Source organism: Acinonyx jubatus, chromosome A3, assembly GCF_027475565.1.
Source record: "Acinonyx jubatus isolate Ajub_Pintada_27869175 chromosome A3, VMU_Ajub_asm_v1.0, whole genome shotgun sequence".
NCBI lineage: Eukaryota > Metazoa > Chordata > Mammalia > Carnivora > Felidae > Acinonyx > Acinonyx jubatus.
In genome coordinates, this window is record NC_069388.1 from 77049620 (window position 1) to 77070477 (window position 20858).

The 20858-nt window shown below is 45.8% G+C and overlaps 1 protein-coding gene across 15 annotated transcripts in view; it reads right to left on the minus strand.

Moving 5' to 3' along the window:
- The window catches only part of BCL11A (BCL11 transcription factor A), a 101614-nt gene that overhangs the window by 57422 nt on the left and 23334 nt on the right, over positions 1 to 20858 (minus strand). Inside the window, exons 1-2 of one of the 15 annotated variants that reach the window (XM_053200634.1) lie at positions 19525 to 19853; positions 18194 to 18374 (exon numbers count right to left, since the gene is read on the minus strand). The exons of 12 other annotated variants lie outside the window; for them this stretch is intronic. In XM_053200634.1, coding sequence (XP_053056609.1) covers positions 18194 to 18266 — 73 coding nt within the window. In that variant the 5' untranslated portion in view covers positions 18267 to 18374; positions 19525 to 19853. Of the gene's footprint in view, positions 1 to 18193; positions 19502 to 19524; positions 19854 to 20858 lie in introns of those variants that run through there. 2 more of the 15 variants (XM_053200635.1, XM_027072404.2) reach the window with 2 other exon arrangements.

Consider the following 20858-nt stretch of genomic DNA (forward strand, 5'->3'; position numbering starts at 1 on the left):
CATGGCAAGTTTGCAAAAAAATGTGTTGAAAAATGAAGGAGGGAACCTCCAGAATCCCTAACTGCCAGGAGGCCACTCAACGCCATATCTATAAAACCATCAGGCAGCCAGACCTGGGATCACTTGGGCTTTGGAGTTTGAGTTTCTGCCAAATTCCATTTTTCCCCACAGGCCCTGAGGCCCAGAGGGAACAGCATTTTGCATTATAACATAGAGGGGTCCAGCTGGTTTGGGAAAGGGAAACGAATGGGGAAGAGGGGGCTCTTGAGAGAGGCCAGTCAAGACCGAAGTGGAGTCTTTTCCCTAAGGCTTAAAAGGAGCCTCCGGAAGGAGAAGCTAAGAGCCCACCACCAGCAGCTCTTCCGAGCACCCCCAGCTCAGTGATCCGCACACACACCTCGTGGCAGCCAGCCACTTGCCTGGGCACACTGAGATGCATATGGCCACATACTTACATAGCACTGAACCACTTCCTCCATAGCATCACTCATCACCTTTTGCGCTTTCAGACTCACCCTCCTGCTGGTGGGGAGGGTTGCTGGAGTGGGGGGAGGCATGGTAAAGGGACAAATCCCTTACACCTGAGAGCCCGGGATCAGCCAGAACAGCTAAAGTACCTTTTCCCACCCTGGTGTACATTTTGACAGGTGAATAAATGCTCCCCAGTAGGCAATAACAAGGAGAAGTCTGAATTAAAAGAACTTGCCAATTTGAAAAGTAATGCCATTCTATGTGACTCCACTCTATTCTGTTACCAATAAAACACTTAAAGATGCTATTCATGCAGACATAAAGTGCTAATGGCCACTTGTTAACATGTTTCATAATGCTAATATTTCCCTCTGATTTCCGACAGTTCTTTTTTTCTTCTTTCTTCTTTTTTGGGGCTATTTTAAGTTAACAGAGCGCTAATCTGATTTGAAACTGAAGGCTTAAAGAGCTACTCTCTACATAACTGCACTATTAATGACAACCATTGCTTTACAAGTTGCACTGTTTCATGAAAACAATCATCACTCAGTCAACGAATTTTCCAAGCCACAGAAAAGCTGTAATAAGTTGAAAATGCAGTAGGCACAGAAGAAGCTCGTAATATAAGACACTGGTGGGGAGGAGTGTCACTAATTCTCTTCCAAGCTTTGTGCACTTTGTTTCCATGGAGGCAAAAGAACAGGAAGAACGGTAAAGGGAGTGAGAATTTTCTTTCAAAACAAACAAATAAATAAGAATATGAGGTGCTTCACTCACTGCCCCCAACTCACCAAGCTGGCCTGCCAGTAACTGGGACAGGCATTCAAATGCCTTAGAAAGGACATGGCTCAGTGCTTAGTACTAACTGGGCCAAAGATACAGTAAGTCTTCCCAGGATACACAAGTGTCTCAGGGCCTTCCAAATGAATATGTGTGCAGCGACCTGGGGCCACAACGCTATCCAGACAACTTGGAAGGCTAAGAAACACTTGAAGTGGGAGCTGCAAAGGAAGCTTTATGCTCAACCTTTCCTGGGGAGCTGTGAGAAGAGGAAGCCTACTTATGCAGGATGCTTTAAAGGGGGCAATTCAGAGGCACCTAGATCCCCGCCTATAAATGTTGAGTAGCCAAAGGCAGCCCCTTGACGTGCTAGAAAAACTATGGGTTGGGGACTCAGGAAAACCTAATCGGGATGGTGGCTAAGCTGTGCTAAATAGTTAGGTGGCCCGGACCAGTCCCTTGTCCTCTCCTGGCCTGTGGGCTTTCCATTTTTGGGCTGCATGTCTGTGTCTGACCCTCAGGCAGAAAGAATTTGTCCCCCATGCCTATACACACACTCATCTTCCAAATGAGAACCCTTCATGAGAGGAAACTTGCCTAGTCTTGCTCACCTCTGCAGGTCTAGCACCTGATACAGTGCTGGGCACAGAGCAAGTGTTCAATAAACACATGTTGAATTACAAAATGAGATTAGATGGTATCTGCCTCTCCCCTCAGCTCTAATTCTTTGGCCCTGTGAAAACAAAAGCCCTGAAGAACTCCATGTTGTTTATCTAATTTAAGAGGCTTCAGTGAGGTAGGCATCAGGGCATCCCCATCACTTGAGATTGGTTCAGTGCCTGGAGAGGTTCACAGTCTGGTGAAGATGGCTTATTTTCTTTCAGCTTCTCAACTATGAGTCACCTTGAAGGAGGGGTAGGAGAACAGGCAGGTTTTACTGCAACACACATCTAAAGTGAAGGAGTACACTTGACCACATTGCCCACCCACATGATGTCCTTTCGGATGACACAGGAGGAAGGCATTTTACCACTTAGCCACCGCAGAGATGAATTTTACCCAAAAACAGACACCTCAGGGCACAGCTCACAAGTCACATCTGACCACACCACCACCTCTAGTTACCCCTGAGAGAGGCAACGTATGGGCGGCCCACCGGACAGTCACCGTTTAAGAAGAGTTTCAGGGATAGCGAGGACCTGCCCCACCAGCACCAAACTCCACGGGCCACCAAGCCTTGAGGGGTGGTGAATTTGTCTTTCCCACCCAACACAACTCTTTGAAATGCTCTCCCTTGGAAGGAGGATGGCGAGAGTAAGGGACTCACAAGCTAATTAGGTTTGAGGCACCCCCTATCATGCTCCAGTCCCCAGTCTATGCAGTCGACACCATGACAAGATGGTGGAATGTGGGACAAGGAATTTCATGCTAGGGGTGGCACTAAATGGAGTTCCTGCCCCCCTGGGCTCAGTCCCCAGGAGTGTTCAAGGCCAGGTGGTAAGGGACATGCTGCTTCCATGCCCCCCTTGAGGCTACACTGAAGAAGCCACAGTCCAGGTGCCCTAAGGCCAAGCACCCATAGGGGCACCTTCACCAGAGATGGGTGTTGGCTCTGTCTCTAGCAAGAACTCCTGTTTCTTCTCTCTTGTTGGAGCTTATCTTCAATTTCTGCCAGGACCTTCCCTATCCTGCCTTCTCCCTTCTAGATCCCACCTCCCTCTAAGGGCTGGCTGCCTGCTCCCATCCACAATGGAACCAACTCATCCCTGGCCACTGCGGAGGAAAACAAAAAGAAAAAGCCTCCTGCCACAACTAATAATCCCATCATACCAGTATCTGGGAAACAGAAGTAAGACCCAGCTTTAGAAGAGAGCACAGCTGGGTCAACACTGACAAAGGGGTCCTGTGTTATAAACACCTTGGAGTTCAATGAGCAGGAGACCCATTATCTCAACAGGCCAGAGACTCAATGCCTTCCACAGACAGGCACCTCTATGGAAAAGAAGATTTCTGGCCTGTGGTGAAGACTTGGATTCTAGATCCACTATCTTGAATTCTCCTAAATGCCCAAAGAAAGATCAGGGGAGGGGAAGGAGCAGGAGGGGAGGAGGGTGGGTGGGGAGAAGAGAGTTAGGAAGGCAGCCTGGCCTGAGAAAGACAGGCAGGCAGGTAGGCAGAGGCAGAGCACCGGAACTCCTGGCCACACAAGACATTTCCTCCTAGACTTCCCCAAGAGCACTTCCAGCCAGCAGTGCTCCCGAAGGTTCTCAAGAGGAGTGCTCTCATGCTGGACCACCTCCAGTACCATGAGAGGTCACAGGCACCCTGGCCACTGATGGGACAGCAGTGCTGAGCCTGGCCCTGCTGAGCAGTCCACTTCTGGACAGCCCTGAGACTCAGAGAACAGGCCATCTAAACATAAATGTAAATTGGAATTTTTTTCTTATGAAAGAAATCAAAGTTGTACAAATAAATCTAGTTGGTCTGGATGACTCTCTTCACAACACACTGAAAAGGGTAACACACTGCCGGAGTCTGTGAATTCCATGCATTAGAGAGGATTTCCCTACTCAAATATCAAAGGTCTTGCATACATATACACAAAAAGAAAGAAAGAATATCACCATTTAAACCCAACCCAGCATCAGCCAGAGCTACCAGAAGAAAAGCAGGACTCACTCCCTTCTGAACACAGGCTATGCTCCCAGCTACCCACACTCCCAGGGTAGCCCTAGCTGCCCTCCTCAGGGTTGGCCCAGCCCTGAGGAGCCTCCCCCACACCGAAGTCCAGGTAAGAAGGGGCAGAGCTACAAAGAGCTCGCGGCTCCATCAAGAGAAAATGCGCCTGCAGGTGAAGGCCGCAAAGGCATCGTACCCATCCCAACCCCTTCTCAGCTTGTCCACAGAGAGAAAGAAGAAGGTAAACTCGCCTAGCCTCTGCACCTTTCCTCAACAGGGAGCCAAGGAATCCAATCGAAATGCTGGCCTTTCAATTTTCAATTAATCAGCCAGAACAAAGTACGAACTAAACGCCATCTATAGACCAGCATTATGTGAGACATGAAAATACAAAAAATAAAACCCGATCGCTGCCTTCAAAACGGTTATGGTTTTGGCAGTAGAAAATACCAACCCCCAGGAGGCCATATGAATACTACCGATGCCCTCTCACTAATCCCAGGGCGATACCTCCACCAAAGGGAGCAGAGGGGCTGCAGCCACTTCCTGATGGGGGTCAGGCCTTTGCTGGGTCCCCACTCACACATTCTTAGTTAGCTGGGGAAGTGGCCTTGGAGCCACCCAGCTCAGGGAAAGGCAAACACAGCAGCAAGCACTCGGCATGTGTGTGGGACCAGGCTACCTCCTTATTCCTCGAAGCACAGCCCAGTGCTTTCAGGCAAGGAGAATGTGGCGGTGAAGAGCGGGGCACCTGGGAGCAGGGTCTGAAATGGATGCAGGACTTGCCGACCGACTCTTGATCACTCAACTTCCCAGCTTCCTTATTTGTGCTCCTGACTTGAGACTGAAGGCTAAAGTTCCCAAGCCACTTAACCCACTGTGAGGTCATACCGTGGGGATTACCGAATCACCTCTGGGCTAGGCAGAGCGGGAAGTGAACAAGTCAGTCTGAGAAAGATCCAGACAGAGGCTGTTCTCTGGGCTCTGCCGGGCCTACACCCACGAAACGGTCCTGTGCTACAAATGCCCTGCAGTCTGAAGGGCAGGCGACCCCTCTTCTCACCACTCCATATACGTCCTGATTGAACTAGGGTACATAAAAGGGAGGCAGGGCTGAAAATCTAGCCTCGTGGCTATAAGCCTGCCATTACTCATGCCATGTTTGTGTGCTCTGAAATGCTTTCCCATGTCCGTAATGCTTTTCATATCATCCTACACACTCGCTGTCACCTCTCCTCACCCCAGCACACAGAAGGGATGTGCTTTTCGTGTGCACTTAGGTTCTGTTTTACTATTAAACACAATGACCAATTCCTATTACTGTAACACGGATTGTGCTGGAAACTCAAAAAAGCCTTGGCTTTGCTGGCTCCCAGGGAATCTGGGCTCTGCTCCCCAAAGCCTACGTTCTCCAGATGTCAGCGGAAAGTTATGAACAGCTCTCACCAGCAGCAAGTGAGGCAAGAAAAGCCACTCACTGTATTTCTCAGTCTCCATGAAGTTGTCACTGGGAGAGGAGCCAAGAGGCAGGATCATAACCCCCTGTCACCAGGTGAAGCAGAGAGGTGGCCACGGGGCTTGGGACACCAGGGGAGAACTAAGTTCAGTAGGGACAAGGACAGAGAGGAGAGTCTGGAAAAGGAGAGATGTGGCTTCAATACAGTTGGGAGTGAAAGTTTAATTGCACTCAAAGATGGCTGAAGAAGATCTAGAACTCCTCCTGGACACCAGGCTCTTTTTTAAAAAGTAAGCAAGGTACCGGAGTGCAGGTCTCAGAGTAAGGAATGTGCAAAACACTAAAGTATCTGGCCAGTGCACTGCACAGTAATCAGACCAGTGTTTGAGTAAAAGATCCAGGAAGGTTAGAACCAGGAGGTTCTAAAGAGAAGTACAGAAATGATAAACAGGTTAAAAGACAATAGATCCATGAATTCAAGTTCAGGGAACAGAGGTTATTCAGGAATATTCAGGAAGGAGAAGTGGCAAGGAACAGAGCAAAGAACTGTAAAACATGAGGGGTTTCAGCCCAAAGCTGGTGATGAGATACTCTGTCTTCTTTGGAATGAAGAGGAAATGGGTTTAAACTGAAGCATAAGAGATTTAAGGTAGACAAAAGGAAGGATTTCCTGCTATTGAGAGATGTCTTTAAAAATAGAACACATGTGGAGGAGGAAGAGGTTGAGCTGGTCAATTCTCGAGACCCGTCTAACACTGACAAGGTACAGGTTCCCCCACCACCCCAGCTCCACCCTCCCACCCCATGTCCAGTGATCTGGATAAAAATGCCAAGCTGCCCCATTTGCACACTGTGCAAACCTCAGAACTACCACACTGTGTGAGCCCCATCAGGAAACATGGCAGGCAAGCCTGACCAAAACAGGGCAGGGAAAGAAGGAGGCCGTGAGGAAAGGGCAAAGCACAGGACCGTTCTCTGGAGTCTTTCTCAGCAAAGCTCCAGTTCTGGAAAGCATTCTAGCCATCACACATAAAAGCACCAGAAGCAGCACGAGTCTCTCGGCAGAAGCACAGGAGGGTCACCCTGGGTCCCGCTGGGTGAGGAGAGGCTATATGAGTTGGTAGAGCGAGCCAGGGTGAGGGTGTGAGGCCTGGGCTCTGTGCCAATTCTATCACTGCCTAGTGAGTGGCCTCAGGCCCATCATCGCCCCTCCTCAGCCTCAACCTTCTTCGTCTGTATAATGAGAGGGTAGATGCTAGGACTTCATGACTCTATGTCTACAAAGAAGATGCTCAGTAAATATTTACTTCCCTCTTTCATGAAGGAAATTAGACTCAAAAACCTGTACTTTATTCTCTGATTGCTCAGATACTCTGGTCAGCAAGGAACAAGAGCTTTGCCCTAAGACTCAATTTTAGGGAAAGGGAGGCATTTTTTAAAAAACACTTTAAAAATATTAGCTATGTTAATGTGAAAAAGCAAAATTAGGCCTAGGTTTTCTCTCTCCAGACTTCCTCCAAAAAGGCTGGGCCTCAACTCTTGTCTGGTTCCCTCCATCAAGGTCCGCAGAGCTCCCCAACTGTATAAGGAAGGCAGTGGATCAGACCTTTACTTCCACATGGGTGTGCTGCAGCCCAGCATGAAGCGAGTCCCAATAATTTTGTTATTACTTAAGTATTAATAAAATGTATTTATGTTGTAAAGTGTCTGCGTTAGAGTAGACTCAAGATTATTCCTGTAAAACGACATCCTGATTCACCTGAATTTCAATATGCTTACTCAAGTGGAGACTAGGAGGTGGGGCCAGCCAGAAACAGCACATGGGAGGCCATCGCACATGAGAATGTCAGTTTCTCACACACACAGACTTGGGGGGGGGGGGGGGGCAAGGCGAGAAGCATCGCACTCAATCTGAGAATCACCACCCACCAGGGGCGGGTGAGAGACGACACAGAAACCCATCAGAGAACGCTGAGGAGATTTTAAGAGCCCACTTATCATTACCCAGTTCCTTTAAAAGTCCCTCCAGAACCAGAATGTAAAAGGAGGTGCCATGGGGCATGCCGAGGACCCAGCAGTTACTATTCATGCTCCAGTCAAGCTGGACGGACCCATCAATATGCCGCTGCTCGATGGGCAAAGATCAGGATGCGGTTGTTCACGGCGGTAGTTCACGGGGTTACTTGTCCCTGGCCTTCCATCATTTGAGTTCAGACCCGCAGCCACAGTACCACCAAATCTGTCTCCCTATGACCCACAACAAAAGGAAAGTTCGTTCTTTGAAAGAGCTACAGGACATATCTCTCAGCCCTTGAGAAAAAATGAGGAGAAGTGGGATTTCTCAGTCCTGACCCTCTGGTAGGTAACACGAAACCAAGAAATTTCTTGTCTCCCACGTACACCAAGAGCCCCTTTCAAATACAGGCTACAAAAAAAAATGTAGGTGTGAAAGTGGGGCAAGAAAGAACCTAAGGACCATGAGAGTTTGGCATACGGATATCAACATCTTTAAAGCATTTCGCAGAGTTTTTGATTCTATAACCTCCATATTGAGAGACATAAAACAAAACATTACACCTGTCAGGTGCTGTGCCCTGAACTATCTGCAGGCAGCTGAAAGTCAGTACATCAGACTTTTAACGACGTGAAAGTTAAAGATTAAAAACATGTTGGAACGCTTACTTTATGCGGTGCCAAAAATGTGTCTGTAACCTGTTAGGGGAGATGGGTGTGGAGCATCGTTTGAGAAAGATGACGGCACTCAGACCACAGAGAAAAGGCAAGGTCCCCTCCCGCCTGCCTGCTTCCCTTCCTGCCATCCTTCCTTCCTTCTGAGGGAAATTCCTCCTGAAATCTGACAGGCTTTGCAACAGCAGTAGGTTAACCGCCCCAGAGAGTGAGGCTGGAACCACTGGAATCCTGGGCAGATTTCTGACGCCAATTCTGTTCTGACACATGAGGTCAAAGCCACTGGTTTAGACATTCACGTGGGCATTGGGAATGTGCTTCTAAAGACAAGGCCTCGAGGTCACATCCTGTATTCCCCTGAATTACTCCAATGACAATAAAAACCCACTGAAAGCAGAGATACTTTTGCAGGGCCTTGCCATTTGCCAATCTGGAACTGAAGCATTCATGGCTATGCTTAGTTAACTCTCTCTTGACAAGAGTTATCAAAAGTTTTCATCTCCCTCCTTTCCCCTTTCTCTAGCAGCAAAACCATGTCACTGGTAAGCAATTTTTGTATCTCCTTCAATTTCCTCCACTTAACTTTTCACTTATGGCTGTATGTACATATGCACAAATATGGATCTGATGTAGCCACTGCTTTTTTCTGAACATTGAAAAATTCAGGAAGCCAAAGATAACATCATATACCTTGAATGGCACGTCCTATGCATAGCAGCCAAAAAAGAAGGAAAAAAAAAACTTTGCAAGATTATGTACGCACAAGTATTAGAATCTTCCTCAAAAGTTCCCAGGCAAATGGGTGCCTCTCTAATTTTCACCCTTACAATAAACTCTTCTGCAGGTTTTGTTTATTTTGAGGAAAATTTCACTTTTTTTTTCAAGACATGAGGTGTGAATGATGCAAAACAGTATTTGGATATGTAAACTGAATTATTTGCATAATGCATTTCTAATCAGTGAGTATAAATTCTGGAGTCTGAGGAAATCGAGTGCCGCAGAGTTTTTTAAAATCCAGATTATAAAAATAAAGAGCATCGCCCTTCGGTGCAACAACGTACACATTTGTGTTCTGTTTATAAGGAGAAATTATCCACACAGTTTTCTGAAGAATCTTAAATAAGTGATGTTGACGTACACGATTTTGCTCTGACTCAATAGTAGAAGCACAAAGGTCCCAAATTCACAGGCACAAGCACACCAAGTGCCAAGGAAAGCAAAGACATTTGCCTCTGGAAGAGAAGACTTCCCCGCAACCTGCTGGACCTACAGGAGTCTGAGGTATAAGGCAGGACAGGGGAGCAGCCAGACTTTCTGCCTATACCAGCCATCACATCAACTCGGTCACCATGTTGGAATGAGCCCAAAATCACCTACACCCTTCCGTTGGTTCCCATTGGTGTTTTCATGCAAACTTAACCCCTTTGCAGAAAAACAGTGACATGGATGTGCAAACAGCAGAAAGATTATTCCAGCTTCATACACTCCCTTCTGTCAACAAGCACAATGAAACCAAGATGGAGAAACAATCTGTCTGAACAAACAGTTTTTTGGGAAGGGATGAAATGCGGAGAAGAGAAAATGGAGGTGTACCCAGTGGTCAACCCCATTCCCTCTCCCCATTCCCACAATGGTGGCTTGTCAGGTCCTTAATTGCCCAAGAGCCACCTGCATGCTCAGAACTCCCACAGGTGCATGCGTTGAGCGCCTGCGCACTCACATAGTTTCTTGAGGGTGCCAGGTTACATTTTTACAACAGCTGGTCCCATTGTCTACTGCCAGTGAAGCCAAACCAGCCTAAAATTTAATTTAATCTGCTGTAAACCCAAGTGTCAGGCACTTCGATGGCAGCTAAAAGCGCCACTCTCAGATAACCGAGTGACACTTGCTAATAATAGCCTCTGCATGAAGTGAGCAGGAACGGACATTTTGTGAAAGCAGAGGGGCCTGTGCCTGAGAATGGCTCTGTGAGGCTGCTCTCAGCTTCCAGGCGGCAGACGCGCCAGAGACCAGGCCCACCCCGGCTCCAATGTGTGTCCAGCCGCACGAAGCCCACCAGTGACCTTGCTTTCAAGCTGAGCTGAGACAGCCCTGGCTTTTGCCAAACAGAACAAATGCCCCTTTACAGCGGTTCCACCATTGCCCTGCGCCCTCCCATCTTCCAGAGGCTGTGCCCCAGCACTCTCTCCGCTGGGCTTCGGTCCCCTTCTCCCTTAGAGCACGGCCAGCCTCCTCTCAGGCAAACCATCTTTCTCAAATAGCCAGAGCTTGATGGCCACAGGAAGGCCCAAGAGCCTTATCTTCCTCGGCACTACCAGGCAAATGGGCACTTCCCACCTGCTCTTCCCAACACCCACCAAGAAAGGAGGCACTGGTGCCAGAATTCAATTCAACTCCAGCTCCAACTCCTCTTCACATGCCAAAACAAATTTGGGCAGTCCTTTGCTTCCAGAAGAATGAAGCACGGTGCACAGTGAAGACTCTAAGAGGATCCCCTTAACGATGAACTTTCCAAGATTTGAGCTCATAAGCACTTTCTTCCCTAAAGGATACCTGCCTCCATCACTACCTCTGAGCTGAATCCTTAGTGAAGAAACAACATCCATTGGGCAAGGCCATTTTGCTCTTGACCAGTCAGGCAGCACCTTTATTTTCAGGAAGATCTCACATACATACAGATGTACAGAGAACGGTATAAATCATCTCCCAAGTATGAGTCATTTGACTTCAATCACTAGCAACTCATGGCCAAACTTGTTTTATCTATAACCCTATTGCCAACCCTACCCACTGGATTATTTACATTGATTCCAGACATCCTATTATTTCATCACCAAATACTTCAGTATGTATTTTTAAAAGATAAAGACCTCTTTTTTAACCACAAAACCATTATCACACCCAAAAAAATTAAAGTGACAATAATTCCTTATCATTAAATAGGGGAGTTACTTTAAACTCCGAAATACTTCTTTGCATCTAGGTCCTGCTTTGGAGGATCCCTTCTACCGTGGTTCAAGACAAAAGGTGCCGAGGAAAGCATTCAGGGAATCACTCTCTATAAAAAGGGTCACGGACCTTGTTCAAAGCCACCTGGCACTTCAGCTCAAACTCCTCCTGTTCCTTTGCAGTCCCCTGCCCTACTGGGGACCAGATGCACCCTCTGAGAGTCCTCTGTGAGGGTTCTCACCCCTCTCAACAGCTCCCTAGTTCCTGAGTCTTCCTCACTCCCCACTGTGTGGCCCATCACCTCTCTAGGCAAGCAGGTACACTCCCAGTGTTCAGAACTGGTATTTATTTTTCTTCAAAGAAAGTGTTCTCCCGGACAGTTCTGCACAGAATTCATTCACAGAGCATGTCTTGGATATACAGCTGACTAGATATGTCAGTTATGTTCCAAATGGGTTTTCACAGGTCAAGGTTCTGCAGGCAAGAGCAAATACTATTTTTAGACAGGATAAGGTCACAATGCTTTTAGAGGCAGTGAGGTCTACAATAAAACCTATTGATCAGCCTCTGGAACTAGTGCTCCAGAGAGACACGGAGATTGAAACAAAAATTGCCTGGCCGTTTTCTCTGTAGACTCAGTGGGTAAAAGCTTGTTGGACTTAATATCTTTCAGGATATAAAATAAGTAAGAAGTAACTGCACAGATTACTGAAGTCCATTTAACCAGATGCAGAGGCGGGTCAGGAAATATACTTGCGGCAGAACTGTGAAGAAGAGGACTTCAAGGCAACAAGTGTTACTGCCACCAAGAGAAAGACTAGCCTCCTAAACTCAATGAAGGCCAAGGGTGCAGGCTGCCATCCATGATTTCAGCTTGAAACTGTTGTCCCTAAACTTGAAACTCTGCCCCTCAATCCAGGGCTATGTGAATAGCAGATCCTCAGAGACAAACAGTGTGAAACGGATTTGCCTAAGTCAGAATTTGATGAAAAGAAGTATTCATATGGATGACTTTTTAAAACTTTCATATTAACTTAATGGAATCATGGTAAATCTGAAGATCTTCCTACTGTCTCTCAATCTCTCTCTATGTATAGAGACAGAGAGAATGCAAATATATATTCACACACACACACTATGTATACAAGCACTAGATATATTTACACACACATTATATGTGTGTATGTATATATGCACATATGTATGGTACATACATATAAGCATGTGTGTGGGGGGGTGTATATCTTATGATGATAGTTTCACTATATTTGGGTTTTTTTTTCCAAAAGAGAAAAGTCTTTTATAGGTGTACCTCACCAGTAAGAAATCATTCGTTGCCACTGAAACTTGAGAAAGAAATTTAGAAGTCATATAAACACACAGGAAGGAGCCCAAGCAAATGAATCGTGAAGGCACAGAAAAGCCACTGGAAAGTTATTTAACTAGCCTGAAGGTTCATGAGTTTACCAAGGTGCTGGCAATAAACCCTAAATAATTTATTTAAGTCAAATAGGAGCTTTAAGCAAAGACATTAACTTAATGGACTATCACATCCTAAACTTCAGCCAGAGATCTAAAACTTTGAAGTCAATTATGTCCCCACAAATACCTCTCCATTATCAGCAGTGCTTGATTGTTTTGGAGACTTTGGACCACAGGACCTAGTGTGAAAACTGTAGGTATCTTCATTTATCATCTGCTCCCATCTCACAGCCCAGCTCACAAACAAAATATGCCACGGTAAACATAATCCATATATCACGTTGTGACACAGCTGACCCCATTAGTGAGCCCAGACTGTCCCAGCAGTAGCATCCTATCACACATTAACAATACACCACTGATACATTTGCACAATACAATGCAGGGTAGGGGGAGAAGAGAGACAGACTATCGGGCTATGAAATCCTAAACATCATATCTGAATACATATTTTGTCGCCTATCTCTTTGGCATGTGAATGCTATCGTGCTTTCTCTTCAGGTAATAACCGAAGGGGGGAAAGTAATGCTTCTGGGTGGCTACCATTCACTCAGTCTGCCCATTATCTTCCTTTGGGTTGAGTCAGGGCTAAACTTTTTCCTTTTCCCTGTTTGTTTTTTTTAGCATTTGGTTCTATTTTGTTTTTCTGCCTGAGACAGAAGAGTATGCAAAATTTGAAACAGCTGATTATCAGTGCCCTAATAGAGCACTCCTAATAAAAATCCCCAAAACATTATAAATTAAAGAGGCAGTAATTTAAATAAATTGCTTTTTTATTGAAGCTATAGATCTCAAGAGTGCCTGTGTCCTACACGTTATTTCACAACTGGTTCATTTCCCCCTTATTCTTAGCATGTGGGATAATAAAAGAAAGTTTTAAATAATCATTATCCAAAGGGTAAGTCTGAATGTTGTTTATCAGCATGCTTCTGAAAACATCATTCTATACCTAATTTAATGCCATGCATAAATGGTATTTGCTGGACAGTTGGAAAACAGAAACATCCGTGCTAAAAGTCAGTGGTAAACACCAAGTTTAGAAAATGGATTGCAAAGATCACATGTCCCAGAACAGGCCATATGCTTTTACCTACATGATGAATAAAAAAAGAACATTTTCCCTCAATTTATGCTGTCTTCAACACTAACAGAGGGAGAGTTCTTCTAAACATGTTGCATCGGATGCCTTTAACAAGCAAGAATTTGTAACTCCAAGAACTCAGCATATGTAGGCTATGTCCATACAGAGAAACCAGCTTTTGGGGGAGGAAGAAGCAAAATATCACTGAATTCAGTCGGTTAATTGAATTTAAAATACCTGGTTGTTTAAATTCAACTGATTTCTTTGTCAAACGTATTTCTATTTTGACACAGCTACAGTTGCCCAAAAAAGCAAGCTTGGAGAAAATACACATTACACTCCTTAGAGTTTATATTAAAAAAAAAAAAAAAAAAAAACAGCTTGCAACAATTAAAAGACAGAGAAATCTGGTAAGGCTGGAAACTTCTGTGAATTATCACCATTCCATTATACCATGCTTCAATTTTGCTTCCAGCAATTTGAAAGTTACTCTTAAGCTTTCTGTGAAGGGATCACAAGCCCAAGACTTAATCTCCACCATAGCTCCTATCTTTGAGGCAAATAAAGAAAATATTCTGCCCTATCTGCAGGCGAGCCCCCTTCACCAACTAGATTCCGAAAAGAGCAGCTAGAAGAGGAAGCAGGGAATCTGCCTGTGGTGTTTAGAGGATGCTAGTACAGGACAGGGGCTTAGAGGCCCACCAGTTCCAAACTACTCATTCTACAGACACGGAAACTACAATGAAAGGAACCCAATGAAGGGGGAAGGGAACCCAAAGTTTCACAGTTCAGAGTTAGAATCCAGGCATACTGGTTCCCAGACCAGTGTCTTTCCATTATCATTAAAAGTCAAAATTTGGTGGGATGCCTGGATGGCTCAGTTGGTTAAGCGTCCGACTTCAGCTCAGGCCAGGATCTCATGGGTCATGAGTTCAAGCCCACTTTGGATCATCTGTCTCCTTCTCTCTCTGCCCCTCCCCCACTCTCATGTGTATGCTCTCTCTCTCTCTCTCTCTCTCTCAAAAATAAATAATTTTTAAGTCAAAATTTAGCTCTAGAAAAATGAAAAATCCCAAGAGACCTCAATCCTTACTCCCTCAAACCTGTTTTGGTAATTTTCCCACTGCCTTCATGGAAGGGTAAGCATCTAGTTATAAGGCCTTTACAAATTTTTATTTTATCTTTCTTCTTCTTTTACTTTATTGTTTGGTAATCAAAAATAGTTTATCATAATGCTCTCAAATGGACTGCCATCCTATTACAGGCAGATAATGTTATTTCCTAGCAGAAAATGGCAACAGGGATGGAAAGGATGACTTTTTTTTTTTTTTAACGTTACAGTTTTTTCTATAACAATTTCATATTCTAGGTGCAAAACAGTTAGGAGTTCTCTCACCCTTAACTTCTACAAAATCTAGATTGATTCAAATTCAGAATTTGATAAAATCCCATAGTTTAGGATGATTTATTCTAGCAGAAAGCTCTTGGTTGGCTCTATTTCGTTTTTTCTTCCCCGAAAGATTTTTCAATAGTTTTCACTTTTAAAAAGATTTCAACTTTGGATTGTGCCAATGCCAAAGTCTCTATACATCTAATCAATCAATAAATATGCCAAACAAAGCAGCATATGTTTATCCTTTACATTTGGGACGTGTACATTAATTACTGCAGATTGTCTCCTATGCATCTCCCCCCCCCCCCCCCCGCAGACAGCAGTGCTCAAAAGGGTCCGCAAAATAAAAATGTATGGGGTAATTAAATGGATATTTATAATTAGAACTTAATAATTTGCATCAGGGACAAATGAGCTCTGATTTTAATCTGCAGCGCATTTAGATTAGCCCGAAGATAGTGTAATTTGATGGTTTATAGGCCTCCTCTCGGATTATGAAATAATACCAAGCCTTCCAAGACAGCGCGTCGGTGTCAGGAGTGTGTTAAAGAAGAAGATGCAATGAAAATGTTTGACAACGTGAAAGCAGCCATAAATTACATGACAACTGTGTAAAAGTCATGATGAAACAAATAAAGGGCTGACCTATAATGCGTCTGATTCATTGTGACACACACAACTCCCTGCACTAATCTCTGCCCAGCCAACGCATTCTTAAGCGGGGAACTACTTAGCACCGGGAACGTTGTAAATTATCACTAGTCAACAGCATTGATTTTTAGTCGACATTTCAATCAGGTTGAAGTAGAAATACTACCCAGCTCCTCCGACAGCCTCTTAACCAGTCCGCTGCCCCTCTGCGGTCTCCTCAGTTATGGCTTTGTTAAATTTCCATTGCTCTCACCATTCAATATTTATTATAGCGTTGCCACATCCAGGCACTTGGCCTGAAGGGTCGCCGGCCTGCCTCTTGGGGCATTAAATTCATGCTTACCTTAATGAAGGCAGAACCAAAAAAGAAAACGAAATGAAAGGCCACCATCAGAGAGCTGGCCTGATTTTCAAGAGAATGGGGAGAAAACTGGAGGGGAAAAATAGGACCTCTAAAGCAATGGTACTCCTTTTATCATTTCTGCTTTTCAATCTAGGAGTCCCAGGAACAAAGTTCAGAACTTCTCTTTTGGGGTAATCAGGAATACCGCTACGGTCCTGAACCTGGGGCAGGTAGAGACAATGTGGAGAACCAGGGGAAAAGGCAAGGGGCAAGGAAGCAAGGATCCAGTAGTCCCAGGGCAGCATGAGAATTGAAACGTAAGGCTTGGAGTTCTTTACCCACATGTATTCTCAGCAGCCACCTCCATCCCTACCCCCAACTCAGAAGACAGCCTGAATCCATGCCGATGACAACCCCTTGGTTGAACAACTTCCCTCGGTTCAAATAGAATAGAAGAGCATACCAGGTGAGCAGAACTCCCAGCCAACCCTTGTCACTGCAGAAGCCAACTCTTCAGTTCCCCCATGGGACCTCTGCACACAGTAGGCGCCTCCAAACTACCCAATGGACTCTGAAACTATATAAATGGTGGTTGATGGTGGCCCAGCCAATTCAAAAGGATGGGTAATTAAAGGAAAACCCTGACATTTGGTTTCGGAATACATTATGTAATCCCTCTGCAATGAACCTCAGGTCTTGCTTCAGCAAATATTAATGGTGTCAGAGCAGCCTGCGGAGTGACTGGGGGAGGCCACCATGCACTTGAAAACTTGCCTCAGGGAAAGCCACATGTGGATCATATGGAGTTGTTGACTGTAGTTTCCATTCAAAAATTTTCTCAGGTCCCCTAGCATGCTTTCCAGACTTGCCTTACCACAGCACTTGCTCAGCTAGAAATGAAAACCTCATAGAAGCAGATTATTAACCCCCCAGCACTCCCTACATACACATATTCACACACACACACACACACACACACACACACTCCCATACTCTCCCCCTCAGAGTATAATTCTGATTATCCCCCTACCCCCTTTAAGGTGTGGTCAGTGAAGCGAACGTCAGAGAGACAAGAGAACAGAAATGCTGAAAGCCAGGGGGTTCACCAGCCCTTAAAAGTCCTAGCTTGGTTTCTTGGTCAGCCTACTGCCATCTCCTAACCAAGTCACACACAAATAGGAAACCTTCTTCCTGTTCTTCACAGGACCCTCGCCCCATTTCTGGCTTACTCTGGACAGATGGAGAAGTGACTACTTGCAAAGCAGAATTCCTCACATTACAACTCTTTCCAACAGCTCCAAGGCTCCGCCAATACGCCCAGGACAGCCGCCCAGGAACTGGATGAGAACATTCTTCTCTTTCCCAGAAGACTAAAAAACTTGACCACAGAACCCACAGGAGGGCCAGCCGTCCAACACCAGCGCTTCCCACCCAACTGGTGCCCAGCTCCACTACGGAAAGCTGCAAATATTTTGAGGAGGTGACAGAGGATGATGACTAGAAGCCAAAGGATTAAACCCTTCATAACTGTGAACCCTCAGGGAAGTTATCTAGCCCTTGGTTAGCCCCAATTTCCTCATCTACCAAATGGGGCTAATAAGATCTCCTTTCTGGGGCTTCTGTGGATGGAATAACAAGGCGTCAGATACATAGTATAGCAATGGCAACTCTGCCAGCGTGTCCTGGGTGGCAAGTAATGTATGTGCTTTCTCTCATTTACTCGTTGCATGGACCATACATAAGGGAGGTGCCCTGGGTTATCTCCATTTCCCAGAGGTTAAACGTTTTGCCCCAACGCTCCCAGCCAGTCAGTGGTGAAGCAGGAACTGGAACCCAGAGTGACTATGTCACATACCCAGGTACCCTCCCTTGGCAATGCAGCACACGCCATCCCTCTCTGTAGGGAGAGAGGCCAAGCACTGAGGGAGCTGCCAGTGGGGAGAAGCCCCTCCAATCGCCCCACCTCACCAGTCCCACAAGGGCTACTCTCAGCCGTTTCCACCCAACAGCCCCTTTCCCACAGGTTCCCACAGGAGCCCACCCTGAGGCAGAAAGAGGCTCTGAGCCCATTAGAACTCTCCCTGCCCGGCTCACCTCTCTTCCCAACCTGCTACCCCCACACTGTGAGGAACTAGGTTGAGACCCCAGTTCTTATAGGAGAAAAAGTGCTCAGCCACGAGTCAGAATCATAATAGTAACTGGCTTTTCCCAAGTGCTTACCTGGTACCAGGCAAGTGTTTTCCTGCAATGCTAACGAGGTCCCCAGTGTGGTGGGTCCTGCGGCTCCCCCCATGTTACAGATGAGGAAATGGAAGCTTAGAGGATGAAGAAATCTGCCCAAGCTCACACACCTAGAAATGGCAGCGCTTCTTCACCATTTTAGTTCATGTACTCACAGAGGCTGAAGATGGGGGGAGAAGGAGATGAAAGGAGATAAATGTATTTTTAAGGGCTTATTTCCCCTCTTTCAGCCTGCAGGTTACAAAGACACATAGGTGGGAGTGAAAAAAGCATCTAAGGGCTTTGTGGAATGTTTGGGGTTATCTGTGAGATGAGCCCAGAGGCCTCCAAAGTTTCCCAGTTTCTATTTGCTACAGGAGAAGGAGAAGAAAAGCCCATCTCCCTGCTGAGGCTTCAGCCTGGGGAAGTAAACACGATTTTATCCTATTTTATATGGCCGTTCACCCTGGGGCCTTTTCAAGTCTGTGATGGGAAAAACACATCTATTCTTGTGTGGACTGCATTTCGGACAGGCCCCCAAACCACTCGGAAGCCCCCGTATCCCCTAGGCAGAATTCTATGAACCCAGCTTTAGTGCCAGCAGCTCCTCTGGTGGGAACCAGAACATGCCTCCCGCCAGTAAGTAACAGGGAAATTCAATTACCTTGCCACTTGTGGCAGGAGGGCAAAGATTGCACATTAAAAGAGCTAAAAATGTCAGGAAGTTATTGGGCTGATGACTCTTGCTTGCCAACACTCATAAGTGAATGCATAATGTCATAATAAACTAAAAAACACAGAAACAGACCAAAGAGATAAGATAATTGAGAATAAAACAAGCCCCAGACGCATGGGTTTGCCACCAGCCCTGCACGGCAAGTGCTGTGCTTCCGATGGGGGCGCTTTTTTCCCCCATCCCTGGCCTTTCCTGGGTCTTGCTTGGGTGTTATTTTCTTTCCCAGCCACCAACAGACTAGTTCACAGGTCTTTCCCAGCAAGGAGTTTAACTTCTTTAAAAAAAAAAAAAAAAAAAAAGGTCGGGGCGAGGCGGGTGTGGGGGTGGTGGGTACGCAGGAGACTGGGGACGCCTGAGTGGCTCAGTCAGTCGGTTAAGCAAAGGACTCCGGCTCAGGTCCAGATCTCCCTTCTGGTGAGTTCCAGCCCCCAATCAAGCTCCGTGCTGACAGTTCAGAGCCTGGAGCCTACTACGGATATGGTGTCTCCCTCTCTCTACCCCTCCCCCACTCACTCTCTGTCTCTGTCTCTCAAAAATAAATACACATTAGAAAAAATTAAAAAATAAAAGGAATTAGTTGGCACCGACTTCCTACCTGTACGCCGGCCCACACGCCCCGCCCCGGCTCCGCACACACGTTAGCCACAGCGCACGCGCTCACACACGCTGGTCTCTTGAACACACCGAACCCTTCCTGTCCCAGGCCCTCGGGTTACTGGCGTTATCATAACTCTTTTTTTCCCAATGGCAAGCCAGGAAAGATGATAGAACCTGTGTGTGTAGCCAAAAGACTGGCCTCAACTGGTTCAGAGGGGAAAAAATTGAGCTGTGTCTTTTTTTTTTTTCTTGCCTTTAGCCAAAAACCTGGGAGCATTTGATGTACAGTCAGCAGGTATTTTCTTTCTTTCTTTCTTTTTTTTTAAGAAAGAAAGAAAGAAAGAAAGAAAGAAAGAAAGAAAGAAAGAAAGAAAGAAAGAAAGAAAGAAAGAAAAAGGAAGAAAAAAAAAAAACACTGAAAAGGCTTGGCTGCACTGGGGCCCTGACATGCTCTCATCTAAAGCTTGGCCCTCGGCCAAGTTCATCTGTTAATGGACAGCCACAACCAAGGGCTGCACCTCCCCCCACCTCCCCGACTCCTCTCTGTTCTCCTACCTCTTTCGAGCTCCTAAAAACTAGACATCGATTATGTCTGTTCTTTTCCCTTTCTATTCAAGATAAACAAAGTGCTTCAAGTTCAGGGCACACCCTGGGACCCTTGACAAAACAATCTATCATTCTGTCTGCTAAACCAGTCTGTCTACACCACGGCCGCGAGAGCAACGTTCCCAATGTACAATTTTCCCTTTGTGCTTCTTCCCTCTTGCCACTAACCTCCTTTCTTTACCACCTTCCCTGGAGCAGATGGACTTGACCACTTTGCTTAAGCCCCTCCTGGTAACCTCAGAAATTAAAGAAAAGATGGGAGCTCCCGGCTGCCCCTCCCCCTACCCAGGTTTTACTCCTCCCCCTTGCGTGGCCCCCATGTCTCTCGGACACACACACCCGATTCCTGTTAGACCCACACAATCCTCTCAAGCCTCTTACCACAGACACCCAGAAACAAATTTAATGCAAGGACTGTCCCTTCTTTTGCTCCCTGCAAGAATATTTTAAGTGAGTTTTGTTTTAAATCATATCCATTAATTTAGCCTGACTTGCAATTAAATGCAAATACACTTTTTACAACCAGTACGGAATGTATTAATTATAACTACAAATGGTCAAATGAGAGCACAGTCCCTCCTAAAAATATTAATAAAATACATAATAAATAATATTAATGAAACAAAAATAGATTCATAAGCCTTGGCCAGGGCTTTTATTATTTCACGCAAGGGGAAATCCAGCCAGTGAAACTTGCTGCACATACTTTGGCGGGACTCTGGCCAA